This window comes from Diplotaxodon limnothrissa, linkage group LG20, assembly GCF_057381915.1.
Source record: "Diplotaxodon limnothrissa isolate DT_005_m linkage group LG20, D_limnothrissa_male_GT1.1, whole genome shotgun sequence".
Classification (NCBI taxonomy): Eukaryota; Metazoa; Chordata; class Actinopteri; order Cichliformes; family Cichlidae; genus Diplotaxodon; species Diplotaxodon limnothrissa.
This window is the reverse complement of record NC_140615.1, coordinates 16,309,069-16,325,796: the sequence shown is the minus strand read 5'-3', so window position 1 is coordinate 16,325,796 and position 16,728 is coordinate 16,309,069. Positions and strand designations below refer to the sequence as shown.

The 16,728-nt window shown below is 39.6% G+C and overlaps 1 protein-coding gene across 1 annotated transcript; it reads left to right on the top strand.

Annotated features, from left to right (window-relative positions):
- Window positions 1-7,728: 7,728 nt before the first annotated feature.
- Window positions 7,729-8,629, top strand: mrpl49 (mitochondrial ribosomal protein L49). The gene has a single exon (XM_085345085.1). The coding sequence runs from the start codon at window positions 7,745-7,747 to the stop codon at window positions 8,273-8,275; it is 531 nt and encodes a 176-aa protein (XP_085201211.1). The 5' UTR covers window positions 7,729-7,744; the 3' UTR covers window positions 8,276-8,629.
- Window positions 8,630-16,728: the final 8,099 nt, after the last annotated feature.

Genomic DNA, 16,728 nt, shown 5'->3' with positions numbered 1-16,728 from the left:
TTAGTTTGTCAAAAGTTCAACATTTGCTCTCATAATATAAAGATGTCTTTGCTCAGAATCTATGAATAGACACCGCTATCCTGTCCAGTGTGCGAGGCATGGACAGCAGTGCTTTAAGCTAAATGCCAGAATCAGCATGCTAAAGCCTTCATTCTCCAAAGCAGGTATCGTTTTTTGTCTTGTGCACTGCTTCAGCAGCATAGTATCACTGAACAAACTGCAGCAAATGAACAAATCAAATAAAAAGACATTCACCGATCGCCCTTACCAACACTCTGTATCAAATCTTATCAAGGGTAAGCACTTTCAAAATAAAGAGTTGAGGAATTAGACTTACATATATTATCTTCACACTATTTTCTTTCATTAGAATAATCTTTTTTTTAAAAACACAAACACACAATAATGTGTTTTGTACACGGTATTGACTGTAAAAGCTAAAGTGCTACTTCCACTTTTTTCTGCATTATCAGAAAGAATCCATTTCAGTAAATAATTCCTCATCTCCAACAAATATCTGTTAATTCAGATCTGGGCTGATGTCATTTATGGACTATTTATGTAATCTTTAAAAGTATTTTGTCCTAAAGTGGAGCCGAAACTAAAGAAAATGTTATGGTGTCACTAACATAATTACATTTCTTCCCAAGGCGCCCATATATGTTTGCATTACATGAAGTAACAGTCCGTGCAGCAGTTATCAGGTCGTTTCATTTGACAAATGTGAGCCTCGCGGTGGTGGGTGAAAGTCATCAAAAAAGACATCAAAGTCTGAGAATCGTGACAAAGTTTAACCTCGCAGGTGTTGAGAGTGAAACTTTGACCTGCTTCTTGCAGAGGACCACAGGAAATCAATCCATCCATGTTTGTCTGCTTATCCAGTTGAGGCTTGCTAAAAACAAAAAATCGACAGGCGTGGTGGTACCTGATCAGGTGATGACCAGTTTAGCTCTAAAGGGGTTGCAAATGGATGTACTAAAATGTATCCTGCAGCAACTGAGATACACCATGCACCCTGTGGTGGCACAAGAGGAAAATTCAGGAGACAGTTAGTTGGAAGTCATTAGACACATCTTGAACCTGTGGAAGCCCGTTTCTGCCTCTTAAAAAAAGTATCCATATCTTTCTTGAAATTTAGAGTTATTTTCTTGAAGGTTCAACTTATTAACTCGAAATTTTGAGAAAAGTAACTCTTCACAAATGATAAAATTCTTGTGTTATTAGCCGAATCACATGGCGTTACTATCTGCAAACGTACTCTCGAGGGTGCCAATTTGTTGCAATCCAGTTTTGAGTGTGCATTCCTCTGCGCCATATCCTTCCGGGTAACAAGAAAATGACGTCATTCATGTAGATTACTGGTTGGCAGAGCTAACTCGAAATTTCGAGTTACTTTTCTCAAACTTTAGAGCTAATAAGTCAAAATTTCAAGTTAATAAGTCAAAATATCGAGTTATGTATAGCTTTTCTTTTTTTTGTGTGGCAAAAATGGGCTTCCATATGAACCCACTAGCTGTTGAGATATTTAAAAATATGAAAGGTCAACCTCACAGTGATACTAAAAAAAGTGATAGTGTTACGAAAGTTAGCATAACTTGTTGTGAAAGTATTCATTATATCCTGGGCTAACCAGTCAACCAATGACATGGTTGGCATACCACCATAGTCGCACTTGGAGTCACCACGCTACTGTTGCTAAAGCTGTATTTTTGCACAGGATTTCCTTTTTGCAGTTTACTTTTAGCAGAATGTTTGTTCCACTAACATAACATGGGATTTTTTTTAGCGCCTTTTTTAGCAGCATGCCAGTAATGCTGCTTTTTATAAAGGGTAATATATTGGTAATATTTATAGATGTGTTCTGGCACTTGGAGAGGAAAACTGACATACCACAATAGGAAATTAGCAGTTGTGGTCAAAGATACAATGGGAGTCAGAGGGCACATGTTCCAGCCTATGAAAGTGGTGCTTTTACTTCCAGTTATTGTTAATGGGACGTACAAAATAACGCTAGGAATGAAGCAGCGGGCGCTATCTGCCGTCGCTGTGTCTCCTCGTAGAGACCCACAGGATAAACACGCAGACACACACCCTACATTTTATGAGAAACTGTTATTGATTAAGAGTGCACTAACACATCTCAAAATCCTGCTGATGCCTCTGCTTCCCACTCTTCCTCTTTACAAAACCAGAGCAGGGTGACTCTGACCCACTTACATCCTGCTGTGACCCACATCGCAATTCTCTTCTTCTGTCCTCTGCCTGTGCAACATAACTGTATACTAACACAGATGTAGGATTTAAAGGAAATACATCAAAGAATTTAAAAGGAAATCTTTTTGTTAATAATCGGTTTTGTTAAATTGTTTGAAACTGGCTGATGGTGCACATTCTTGCCATTAAATCATAACCCGAAACTAAAAGTCAAACATCAGCAATGGTTTGAACTTTGCTGATGTTTGACTTTTAGTCAGCATATTTTTGATGCTGATATATTCAAAATATATCAGCATCAAAAAAACAAAAATGAAAACCGCATGCAAACTACCAGAATTCATAGCAGCAACATTGCATTGACATTTAGGGGGAAAACCGCTTCCACAGAGGTGTTTGTCTGGAGCTATTATCGCAGTGGAACGATGAATGCTGCGTGTTTCCTGTGGGAGATTGTGCCGTGGCGATGGCCCTCACTGACAGTGACATGTGTTTCTGTTTCATGACCCTGGCAGCTAACTAGAATGTGGCACTCGCAAGTCAGCACCAACAACTTCTAATCTGGAAGAAGCAGAAAAACAGGAGGTGGATATATAACAGGAAGATTTCTGTGGCACAAGCAATGAGTGATGTGTAAGGGATGAGACCAACTGCTGTGCAACTTATAGCACTTATTTGCATAGAGATCTAGATTCTGACTGGCTGGCTGGAAGGCATGGATTAATTTTTGGTATATAACAAGTGTAGCTGAACACCTGTGCCACATGTCATTACGCACCAAAGATTCTAAGTTTTCCATTGATGTGAGCACAGAATGAATGCATGGTTAAATGTAGCTTGTAGACTAAAGAGTAGACACAGGTAGAATAGTAGAAAAGTGCTAAATACCAGCCCGGTGTCATTCCTTGCACACAAAAAATACCCTAACTTTGAATCATCAACAGTTTACTTTGTAAAATTAAATATCTAAACTCATACATGCATAAGTAAATGGCCTGTATTTGTATAGCGCTTTACTAGTCCCTAAGGACCCCAAAGCGCTTTACACAACCTGTCATCCACCCATTCACACACACATTCACACACTGGTGATGGCAAGCTACAATGTAGCCACAGCCACCCTGGGGCGCACTGACAGAGGCGAGGCTGCCGGACACTGGCAGTTAATAATAAATTGTAATGAGGATGTTTTCACATTACTGATGTAAATATGTTCAGTTTAATCTCTAAGCATGTCATGCTGCACGCTGAGGAGCCCTCGTGAGCTCTGCTGCCTGCAGATTTCCTCAGGTTTGGCTGTTACTGGTGCAAAATGCCTTTGGCTCTTCTGCCACCTTGTGTTCACTCTGTTAACTGCAGGCCGCTTCATTTTGATTAAAAAACGCAGCACTCCTTGGCCCAACTTTGTGTGCATCACATAGAGCCACAGCCCAAAAAAATATAATGCTTTATTTTTAATAAGAGAAAAGAAAAAGAAAGAAATACATAATGTGGATTGCACAACACTGGACATTATATTCTTCATTTCCAGTTAATACTTGTACAGCTGCTGTTATTGTGTATATATTTATTTATATTTCTTCATACATTCTTATATAGTTCTATATTGTGTATTTTGTTGTACAGTTATTTTCAACTTTAATTTATATATTTTATCTTATTCTTTCCCAGTTAAATTTACCCTTCATTCTAATTTGTGTTGTACAGTTATTTCATTTTTAACCTTAATTTATATTTTATTCCTTCCTAGTAAATTTACCCTTTTTAATTTTTCATATTTATTTCCTATCTTATTCATAGCCTTTTCCTTTTTTTTTCCCTTTAGGTCACGAGCAGTTGTCCAAGCATTTCACTACATATCGTACCGTGTATGACTGTGTACGTGACAAATAAAATTTGAATTTGAAATTTTGAATTTGAATTTGAAAAGAAAAGCATGTGTTGCGGTCCTAGCAGGGCCTCCTCCTGAAGTTGCCTGTGTGGGCGTGTCCTACCATCTCTCCTGTGCCAAAGGTGCCACCTTTTTCTTTTGTGCAGCTGTGAGTGGTTGCTGCTAGTGAGCTGCGTGTTTGTGTGGTTGCCGCTAGTGAGCTGCTCTTTTTTGACTTACTTTTTTTGACCAACACTTGAGTTTTGTTTGTTTCCTTAAATGGTGATAGCGGCTTGTCCATCTCTTTTAGTTGAGCTACTTTAATAAAACTCTTTAATTTGACCCTTTTGCCTCCTTGTCTCCTTTTTCTGACCTGGACACTTTTTGTTACCTTCCGTCATCGTCTTGACCCTTTTAGGGGAACGTAACAGCTGGACAATCTAACTCAAAAACACACAGTTAGCTCGAGGTGTGATCTGTTTGCCTCTCAGCTCTGATTTACAGCTGAACAAAAAACTGTAGCAAGAAATAATTATTTACCTATAATTATACAATAATCAAGAAATTACAGTTCAACAAATTTATACATAGTAAAATCATAAATAACATGCATAGAACATTACCTTCGTAGCTTCAAAATTCCTTGAGTTTGAGCTGTTGTCCATCTTTCCTTTGTCATTGTCCAGTCACTAGCACTTGGATGAAACTGAGCATAAAGTATATTCTTTTACACCTTTGATTAAAAAAATGACTGCTATTGTCTTCTGTCAGGCCATCAGTAAACACACATGATCCATCAGCATTTGAAGTGTGCTTCCTGTTTTAAAAATAGTAAATGGTGATCAGCACAGCTGTGAATGCTTCTAGAGAGGGTGCACTGTATAGAGATACTAGTGACCCATCACTCAAAATGATGTTTCCTGACCACAAGGACAAACTCAACATAATCTTTGCTGCCTGGACATTTTGAAAAGAATCAGTGAGTGAGATTTACTCACATCTGGTGAGGCAAATCCACAAGCAATGGAAGTAGTCTGATCCAGGCTAGTGTGATATGCATGACACAGACTTATTCCATCAACACAGCTTATGGTAGCATACAAAGAGAGACTCCACGTCTTCAACTCTCTCACTGTTTCTTAGAACTTTGTTTGTTTGTGACCTCTTGTATCTTGTGGGTTTATGCTTTTATCATTGGTAGCCTCTACAGGTTGCTGTTATAGACTGCTATGCCATAAGGGTTGCTAGATTGCTACCCATGGCTGATGTTAAACTTAGTCTGATGATGTATTTGTCAAATCCTGAAGAAGCTTTTCATATTGATATATGCTGGTTTGTTTTTTGTCATTATCCACAAAAAATAAAGTTAAAATATTACATCATTTCTCTCAGTATACTTCCACCGCATATATACCACATTTGGAAATATTTTACATATAGTGCTGTTGAAAGAACCTTTTTCCCCTCTTCTTGATATGTTATGTTTTGCATAATTATCCTGTTTGCATATTATCATTAAACACAAAAGTAAATACAAAATACAGTTTATAAATTAAATTTAAATTGTAAAAAACTTATTTCAAAAGCTATATTTCAACAGTGATTGTGAAGGGAAAATAAGTTCATCATTATAAGGTCACATAGGCCTGCAAATTTTTATGGTATTTATTTTCTGTTGTAAGTTGGTACAGGAGAACACAATTACACACAATTATATTGGCAAAATTCATTTTTCACCATGACAATGATCACAAACTCTCTGCCAGTTCAGTAAATGGCTATCTGGATAGAAAAACACAATGGACCATCATAAGTCATGACTGTTCGGAGCTCAGGCCTTAACATTATTGAAGAAGTGTGGGATCATCTTTACAGAGAATGGGATCTGAGCTGATACAGGACGGTGTATTATTGCAGGGTCTACCTTACAATATAAAGCACCTTGAGGCGGCTGTTGTAATTTGGCGCTATATAAATAAAATTGAATTGAATAAGCCTCCACATATCTCAGAAATACTGAGAGAAAGTTTCAGCCAGCAGAGACATTTACTTAAGTCTGGTTGTCTAGCACAAGGGTGTGAGACGTCACACCTGGGTGCAGCCCATGTCTGAGTCCCAAAGCTATCATTCAGCTCTCCATACAGCTGATGAGCATGGGACAGACACTGATGAGGGGTTACAAGTTCATTCTCAGGGGTCTTAAGAACTGAAGATTCTTATTTTTCCTCTTAACATTAGGCATGCACCTCCTTTCTCTCCCCGTTATCAAGGAGTTTAATAGAATAATGATGAAGTGACACTGAACTAAACAACTGTTTTTTGTCACTTTGTCATTCAGACTGTTCTAAAAGCCTTATATGATTTTATAATGTAAGATGATGTTCAAAGTCAGGAATATGATCCAATATTTCATAATAAAACCACGAATTCAAATCAAGAAGCTTGTTGTGAAGCCACAATGCTGCAGTACTGTACCACACTTCTAAATGGATTATTTTTTCTGGAGCCTTCTTCAGAATATATCACACAACATATTATAATACTGTACAGATTATCTTTGTTATAGTACAGCCTGCACATGATTGACATGGGATCAGAGCAATAAGGGAACACATAGTTACATTCAGCTATTTTAAATACCCAAAATACCCATTGCTAGCTTTACCATATAAATATATCACAAATAACAAAAGCCAAAGATATTAAGACATACCCACTACCCCAGCTTTTGTTAAATATATCAGCAGGGTAATATAGCTGTAAACAGTATACAAAAAGAGGACACAGTTGTACAAACCCACAACATGATTCAGTGTGCCAGTCTGCATGCAAAATGCCAGCAATGATAAGAAGTCCTTTACTGAGGTGCTCTGTTGGGTCTGTTCAGATGCATGTTCAGGAGGGATTTTTCAACATCTTGTTCCCATTATGATCGATTTGGACCAAACAGTTTCAACATTTTGTTTTTAAAATCTCTCATCTATTTCTTTTACCATAATAAAATTTCCCTGCTCCATCCATATTTATTTGAGTAGATTTTTATTTATTACAATGTATTTATTCTAATCTTATACTGGGTCTAAGAGCAACCCCTCAGTTGAACCTTTGTTTCGAACAGATTGTTTTAGCTCTCCTGTCCTTTTGTTTAAGCCAGTTTCCTTGGAAAGGCTCTCCTTGTATACAGAAGGTTTCCCACGGGATGAGATAGCTGCTTTTTCTGACATCAAACCAAGCTGAGTAGAGGGAACTGTCTGAAATAGCGTGGCAGTCTGAAGACTGAATTTTGAATCATACAACTGTAAATGAGCTTCAAGCCACATGAGATATAAAACAAGGATAAGCTGAGGTCACCGTCCACATTAATATAATAAGGCTTTTGAACTACTGTTAATAATTATGGCATAATAAATAAATAAATAAATAAATAAATAAATAAATAAATAAATAAACAATGTTTTCATATTTTACACTTTCAGTTAATGTGAACATGTCTCTCTTCCTTTTATTTTTATTTATTTATTTAAATAAATGAATAACAAATTATTTATTTTATCAAAATAACTAAAATAATAATAAAAGTCCTTTTATTTTTCTATGAAAGTCCTCGTACCGGAAGTTGCACACTACTTCCGGGTCGAGCTCGCCACACCGTTCCACATCATGGCGGCCCTCTTCGGATCTACCGTACTCCGCAGAGCGTGGCTGGGACCTTCCAGCCTGTGCTGCAGGACACCGGGGGCTCCTGTCTCTGCTGCCGGGCTCCGGTTTGTGAGTAATGCTGCTCCAGAAGATAATCGGTCGCCGATAATAGAGTCCACGGAGGAATACAAGTACGTTGAGCGGCTCATCCCCTCATCACGGATTCCCACTCCGCCTAAACACACCGGTCCTACCCCATCGGGCTGGATCCCTCCTGCGGATTCACCGCCGTCTCTGCCCTACATGATCCGCCGCTCCCGCATGCACAACATCCCGATTTATACCGACGTGACCAATAGCAACCGGAAATTAACGTTGATACGGAAAGTGGAGGGCGACATTTGGGCTCTAGAGAAGGACGTGAGGCAGTACCTGCAGGAGGTGACGGGAAAAGAGCTACCTACACAGGTCAACGAGGTCACCATGACCCTGAAGGTCAAAGGTCACTTCGATAAGGAGTTGAAGGACTGGCTGGTCAGCAAAGGTTTTTGACTGAAAGAGCTTCAGTTGCTGGCATCGACCTGCTGAAGGGACAGAGAGCCGTGGAGGAGGAGGCCTGTCAGCAGGAGCACACTTCAAAGCCTGCTTCAGTCCTTATGGAAGCGAGACTGCTGACCTGGGCCAATTTAATGAACTCTTTGACAGCAGTGAGATGCGATGTGACCACTGAGTGTAAAATGATGCAGGCCAGTTTAAGTCATTGTGATTAAACATTGAAGCATAGCAACTGTCTGTTTAATGTCATCCATGCTTTCTCCAAAAATGATGTAAAAAATCTCGACTCACAGTTTGTAGATTATTCAGACTGAGACTGAGTGCGCACAAACATTAAAATTACCTGCTTTAACAGTGACACTTTTCTGTGGAGGTCAATGTGCAGAAGTGTTACTGGTGGGCGGTTTGTTTGTTTGTTATTTTCAGTTTGGCCGACAAGATGACGTCAGATGTCTGTGATATGAGTGTGACAAACGCTTTCAGCCTTAAAGGGTCCAAAAGCATTTATTCACTAATGAAATTCACAAATCTCTACATCAACACTGAGTGCAGTACTTTCCCAACATGTCAGTCATGCTCATATTAAAACAGGGTGTATGACTCCAGTGAACACGCACCTCTTTCTGTCCCTCACAGTTAAAGAAAGAGGTGTGTGGTCCTGTAATGATAGCTGTGTTGTCTGTGTCTTAACACAACCACAGCTCAGACCCTCCTCCATGATTTTGATGAGTCTGTCACTCTAAACAACATCATTAATTTAGCTGAGAGAGAAAGTCTAGAATTCACCTGATAACCTTTTCCAGTTGAACAGCTAGTGGAGAAAAAAAAGAAGAGCGAGGAAACAAATATTAAACAAACTCTAAATGTGAGCGTGAGTATTAAAACTGACGGCTCCAGTAGCGAGGCTGTGTTTGAAGCTGCTTTACCTCCTCGCTCATGGACTCAGAAGCTTCTGACACTTCCTTCAGCATTTCCAACTCCTGACAGATGCACACACACACACAAGAGGACAGAACATGTCACTGTGTTTTTGTCCTACGAGACCAGCTCTGTTGAAGCTACACCCAAGTGTTACTTTATTGGTTACTCCGACCTGATATCAGTCCTGCAAAGCATCCTGACTAACTGAAGGTTCAGCTTTTGTTAAAACTGTTTCTGAGACGTTTGGACAGATAGATTCAGAATCTCTGTGAAACACTTCCAAGATAGTAGACACTTCTAAGTAGTGCTGCCAAATAGATAAATAGAATTTCATGTACAACAAGCCTGGATAAGCCATTAGTATGACCAGCTGCACTGCAGCACCAAACCTAGGACCTCGAGAGGTCCAGATCAGTAAGTAAAATGAGATGAATTGAAGCCTAGCAGGCAGAGGTTGGCTGTATGGCTGCCTGTGTCTGCACACCTTCCCATCAAAGTGTCACTAAGTGTAAGTTTCAAAACAGCTGAGTTATAAAAACAGAACAATCAAAACACCATTCAGTAGTTAAGTAAAGGGAACATAATCTAGCTATAGAAACTGGTTTTTGTTTCTGGCTGTAAAATCTGAACCACGTCTTCACTTAGATTGTCGGTGTTTCTATCCGTGTCTGAGACTGGAGTTTGGGAAAAGCTTCATTGCACCCTTCTGACTGACAGCAGGTACTAATGATAAGTAAGAATAGAGAAGGGTGTGGGCACGAAAATGAGAACAAAAAGTGTGTAATGTGGGAATACAATCAGTTATAAAACTAAAAGGGGAGTGTATGAGGTGCAGTCCCACTCCCAGAATTAAGACAAAATATTTTAATTTCACTAGCAGGGAACACATCCTCAGTTATAGTTTCTTGAAAGTGAATGGTGGATGGAATAAACTTTAAGATTGATGAAAAAATATATAAGTGGTAGGCTTCCAATGACCTTAATGAGTTGGTCGGGGATTCTTTTGCGTGAAGCTGCTCTCCTTGTATGTACCCGTCCCAGTTTAGAAGGAAAGGCCAGAGAAGGGATCGGGAAAAATTCCAGGCAATGAGAAAACTTAATGGAAGTCTGAGTAGGACCAGAATCTGGCAGCAATGTGGCCGGACTCAGTGATGACTGGAGGGTCTGAAGGGGAAACTTGCTGGGATTTCTGAAGCTGGAGGTAACAGGCTAACTGCTTTCAAGGACTTGGGAGTTTATCTTGAAGTTAAACATGGGCAGGGGGCTGCTGCTTGCAATCTTATGAAATTAAGTGAAGGCTAGAGACCCACCCATGATGATCTGGATTGAATTTGGTTAGTTTCAAGTCTGAGCAGCGTAGGAATTTGAAGAAAGCAAGCTGGGAGTTCAATTGGAAGTACTAGCTGGACTCAAAGGGCTATTTAAAGAGTTAAACAGTTTACTATTCATTATAGGGAAACATCAAACGGGGGATGTAGTCGCTGTGGAACAGGTGAAACCATTGAATATGTTCTGTTGCGTTGTCAAATTTATCAGGAAGAAAGAAGCCAACTGATTCCAAACCTAGGGGAAAACAAGATTAAGCTAGATATAAAGGATTTACTGCAAATGAACTCCAGAAATTGTGGTTATAAATATTTTGTACTTGTAAATCAAATGCATATTTGTGAACTGAGTTTTGTAACCTTCTAAATTAAAATATGTGAAAATTGTATGTTTGTGCATCTACAGATGGTAATTTGTGTGTTTACACGAGTTACACATTTTTTTAAGGTCTGCTTACAGATACAAAGCAAAAAACTACGTGTAAAACTGCGCTCAGGTTCCCTGGCTGTGTGTAACTCTCAACTTAAAAGTACAACTTTTGACTTGATTTTTCTTCCTTTCAGCTGATGGTTAAATTTGTGACTGACATGACATTGACCAATCTAATCAGAGAACAGATGGCTTTGGCTGTTGGAGGGGTGCTTTACTGAGCTTCAGGTCCTGGAAGGGTAATACTAGTGATGGGAATTCCAACTCTTTTTAGAGAACCGGCTCTTTCGGCTCCCAACCGGCTATTCGGGTTGTTTTGTTTCTTTAATTAATTTATTATCAACAACAATATAAAATTATGCACAAACGGAATTACTAATATAAAAAAAAAAAAAACGTGGGTTTTTTACATATGTTTATATATAAATATATACGGTGGCCCCTAGAGACAAAGCACGTACAAACTCCAAAACACATTTCTAGCATGAACTGAACTTCCAAAACAGAGCTACCTAGATCACTTAAATTACACAATTGAAAGCATGAAAGCATGTGTGTATTGTTTGTGTATTTATACACAAACATTCATTCATATATATTCAAATAATTAAAAAAAAAAAAAAAAAAAAAAAAAAAAGTTCATTTACCTGTTACTACCACACACCAAATCCGGTCATTGGTACTTGCTGGCTTGTGTAGCCACTAGGTAACAAAAGCTCAACACTGCCCCTAGCATCCTGGAGCACTTCTGTTGTGTTTTGGAGTTTGTACGTGCTGCTTTGTCTCTAGGGGCCACCGTAAATATACTTTTATTTATTCACTCCACATAAAATGTAATAAATAAATTATATAATACAAAAACCAACTATTTACATTTCAACTTTTTCCTTTTAAACTAATTTAAAGTGAAATAACACAAAACACTGCAAACCACAACACAATTAAATATAAATTACAGTATGCAAAACAAAAAGAAGATGCATATTCTCTGTCATATGGGCCTGCATGAATAAACTTTCTGAATCCTTTATCATCTGCAACTGAAAATAGTTGTGGATGATTACTATACCTTTCCAATGTGACGATGTTGTCCCTGGCTTTCTTTCTCTCTCTCTCCCTCTGGCTCTGTTCCTGTGCTACTGCAAGTGTAACTACCGCCCCTCCTCCCAGCGCAAAGCACAAGGCTCGCATGCGGAGTGAAGCGGAAAAAAAGGATGAGAGAGAGGGTGAGAGGAAGAAAAAAAAAACCCACGGCTCGTGATAAGGAGCCAGCTCACGTCGTTCATGTCAAAGATCCGGCTCTAAGAGCCATTTCGTTCGTGACCGACACATCACTACTCTGCAGTGTTAACATCATCCTGAGAAGTAGTGCCTGGGTTATACTGAGCTGCCAGGTTGTGCACAAAGGACTTTGCTGCTTGCTGTATCTGGTGACTGAAATCAGTGATTTGGATCTAACAGGCAGGCTCCTGCTGGTGTAGCATCAAACTGTGTGGAATCAGGATTAAGAATAGCAGCAAAACGTTCTCTTAAACACTTCAGCAGCACTTGATTCCTAAAAGGACTTGTCAGTAGATGTGCCTCGAGGTTGAGCAGACATGGCACTACTTGTAATTGAGAGCGACTGGCTGTCACTCTGAAGATGGTCTGTATGAGCGTTCAAACAGCTTGACAAGGTTCTCCATCTTGGCACAATCATTTGTGAGAAGTGTGTCCATCCTCAGCTGCTCAAGCAGTTGGTTTTGTTCAGCTCTGGTTTCTAGCAGTCATCTGAACATGTCAAAAGTACTTTTCCAACGAGCAGTACAATCCCGGATCTGAGTTTTGCCATGTTTTTTGGACATTTCTTCATTTGCCACTGATGATTTTCTGACAGCATGTACCAGTTTTCTTGCTTTAGTTATGACCAGAGATGGTAATCCGATTACTTTTTTCAAGTAACGTGTAAAGTAAGGGATTACTATTGCAAAAAAGGTAATTAGATTACTGTTACTTTCCCGTAAGCACGCTGCATTACTGCGTTACTAAAACCGTGATTTTTTTTTACCAGAATGTGTCATGACAATGACGTAAGCAAGTGCAACATTTGTGGCAACAGCTGTGTGCAGATCAACAATGGATAATATATCGAGTGCAGGAGAGAGTATGAGCATGCAACGTTTAAAGCATGTAAGTACTGACCTCACTGAGTTTCATTCTGTGATAAAAACATTAGCGTCCATTGTGTGTGGGAAGAAAACTTCTCTTTACAGCGAAAAAAAACCCCTAAACTTCCAAGCAAGCACCGAGTGCGCTACGACGTAATGGGAAATTCACCTCGCGGATTCTTCCACTGACCGCTGCGGCTCACCTGCACCAGGGTAAACCTCCGCCTACCCCACTCCTGGTTTACAGGTGACAATAGAGCAAAAGGACCGCTAGTCTTTGATTTTATTTATTTTCTGCTGTGATCTGATGTGAAAGACTGAGTGTAAACACAAAAAAATATTTTATTTTATGTGCTGGAATGTGCAGAAAATAGGTTTAAATGTTAAACAACAACAACAAGTGAAAAAGCACAACTTCACCCATCTCCCTGCTACCCAAAACCTTTCTGCAGAGAACCCAGCGGTCCCGTTCCCAGCTGAAAAGTGTGTGGAAGCACTGGACATGCTGAAGGTGGAGTTCAGTGTGCGATTCCATCAACTACATGTTCATGCAAAAGAAATCCGTCTTTTCCAAAAACCCCTTTGTTGCCGACAACGATGAAGCCCAATAAATGTTTACATTTCAGCAAACCTGCAATCGTCACACTTTTTCTGTTACAAACTGACCCTGGCCCCCCATCAGAGAAGGGAAAAGTTATGTGGCCCTCACTGGAAAAAGTTTGGGGACCCCTGCACTACACCATCAAACACAGCGGTTACTGTGAATGAGCAGCAGCAGCTAGAAGATGTGGACAGGTTCATGTACCTGAGTTGCACTTTTAGCAGTGATGGGGACGTGGAGCATGACGTTAATTGGGAAAGCATGGGCAGCCTTTCAACGTCTACGACCTATATGGATGACCACCGCACTGCCTTTACCAAGTTGCTGCTCCTGAAGACCATCGTTATACCGACGGCACTGTACGTAGCGGAGACTTGGAAATCGACTGCAAACATCAACCGCCATCTCGACGTCTTCCAACAACGTTGTCTTCGACGGCTGCTCAAGATCACATATCGGGATCGCTTTGCCAATGGGGAAGTATATCGCCATGCGGGAGTAGAGCCGCTCAATGTCCAAGTCACCAAGCGTCGCTTCAGATTTGCCGGTCACATCCTTCGGCTACCGGACCCGGGACCTGCCCGTGTCGTGGTTCTTTGGAACCTGAAGAATGGAAAGAGATGGCGAGGAAGACCCAAAATAACATGGAGGAGGACTTTCCTTGAAGATTTACGCTCAGCCGAACTGGGATGAAGCAACAACTGCCGCAATGGACCGAGTTCAATGGCGCTCTCTTGTCGCCCGATGCGCGGGAGGATCTAAGTCTAAGTAAGACACCTGTCAAGCCTACACTTAAGATACAGTATATCATCTCATCCTAATTAATGTTGAAAAAAAAGCTTGTACTTGTCTTATTATATACTTTTTGTACACATTAGTCTGAGTCCAATAATCAAATAGGCTGATCGGAGAGTACTATGAAGAAGTCAAATATGGTTCGATTATTATACGTTTCTGTCTTTCATTTATTATCAGTGAGTTCAAAGTCAAATAACTTCATGATTAAAAAGGGCAAAGCCTGGTTCACTATTTTGCTTTTTATTATTTAGTGTAGTATCTATCAATACCAAGTGAATACAGGCTGGTATCGCTGATAACAATACTGATACTATTCAATAAATAAGGTGGATGCGTTATTGAATTGCCAAATCTCAATTAATTTTCATGACCTTAAGTGTTTTTTGTGATGTTTCCTTTTGTATTATTAAATAGTTAAACCCAGGACATAATTAGGACAAAGTTTATAATTATATAGAAAATGCTTATAGAAAATTAATATTCTTCATCTTAAATAAAAAGTGCACACAAACCAGTAAACAAATTAAAACAAACAAGTACAGTCCACAGCATTGCAAACAAGAGCAGAACTTAAAGTAAAGAATCGATCTCACCAGGCTAGTATCGATCCGATACCGATGCCGACTGGGTATCGATACAATCGATATTTGGGTCGATCCGCCCACCACTAGTTTATTAGTCAAAGAGTCAAGAGACCAGCTCACAGACAGGTCAGCTGATACTGCATGATTAGATGTCCAATCAGCTGAACTGTCACTGCGGGGTACAGCCCAACCACACCAGGATTACTTTTGTCAGTATTACACTACTGGGTATTTAAACCCGTCCAACTTCACTACCCTCTATTCCTTGCAGCTTCAGCTAAAAATGATAGGAAGAGATACAAACCTGTTTGAACGACAAACAGCTGCTATAACACTCCATGTAACACTCCCAACTTCAGGAGATTTGTTTTTTCAGATGTTTAGAGAAATGCACCGTTCCTGGAAATACTGCAATACCAGATTCATGTGTGGAGTGGACGGAGCAAGCCCCTATTCCAGTGCTGTCCAAACCCAGGCCTCGAGGGCCGGTGTCCTGCAGGTTTTAGATGTGTGCTTAATCCAACACAGCTGATTTAAATGGCTAAATGACCTCCTCAACATGTCTTGAAGTTCTCCAGAGGCCTGGTAATGAACTAATCATTTGATTCAGGTGTGTTGACCCAGGATGAGATCTAAAACCTGCAGGACACCGGCCCTCGAGGTCTGGAGTTGGCCAAGCCTGCCCTATTCCACTTCCCCATCCTTAAAATCAAGTTAATATGTGTTCACACGTTTGTGAAGAAGAGAGCTATCTAGCTAAAGAATCAGTAGTATCCATCAGATATTTTATGCTAACACAATGTATACTTACCTCGTGTAGCAAAGAAATCCTAAGGTTTCACTTTAATTGTCTTCAGAGAACATGTTGAAACACATTCAGAGAGAACTGAAAAAGTTAGAAGTCTTCCTCCATGATATCAGGGTAAGTTTTGCCTTACTGAACAATTATTTGGTGAGGTTTAATACATATTTAGTCAAAATGTGTACAAAAAATGTGTAAATGTGTAAGTCACACTCAACAAGCACCAAGGCCAACCGAGCTCCAAGATCAGTGTGTCCTTAAAAAGCACAGGGAAAAAATGTACAGGAAGACGTGTGATATTTATGAAGTGCAGTGTGTGCCACTCCGGAAGCGAGAGCACGAACCATGTATTTGCCTTTGACAGTGTATAGAGTTTCATTTGCTTGTAGTACTATTCTCTTTCATTGTGACATAAGTACTTTCGTGAAGGTGTTACATCTAGTACTGTGCAAAAGTCTGAAGCCACATCACATAACCTCTGCCAGGGAGGTTGTTAGTGTTTGCATCTGTGCCTGATATTCTGTCATATTGTCTGTAAATAGGATTACTCAAAACTTTTTAATGAATTCAGATACAAAAATAAAAAAAATTAAAAAAAAAAAACCTTGTGGGGGTGTAGTGTGGGCTCAAGTGACCAATCCGTTTGATTTCACCCAACATCCACAGAGGTTTTCAAGGTCAGTGTCATGATCTGTTGGTCAAAAATTGACAAAAAGCCTTATAATTTAGAAAGTATGACTCTTAAAAGTGTACTGTGTATTGTCATCATGTAGAAAGTAGTGTATAAACATATGTCACATTTGACCTGTGACCTCTTCGTTAATAAATTGATCTGAAGGTCG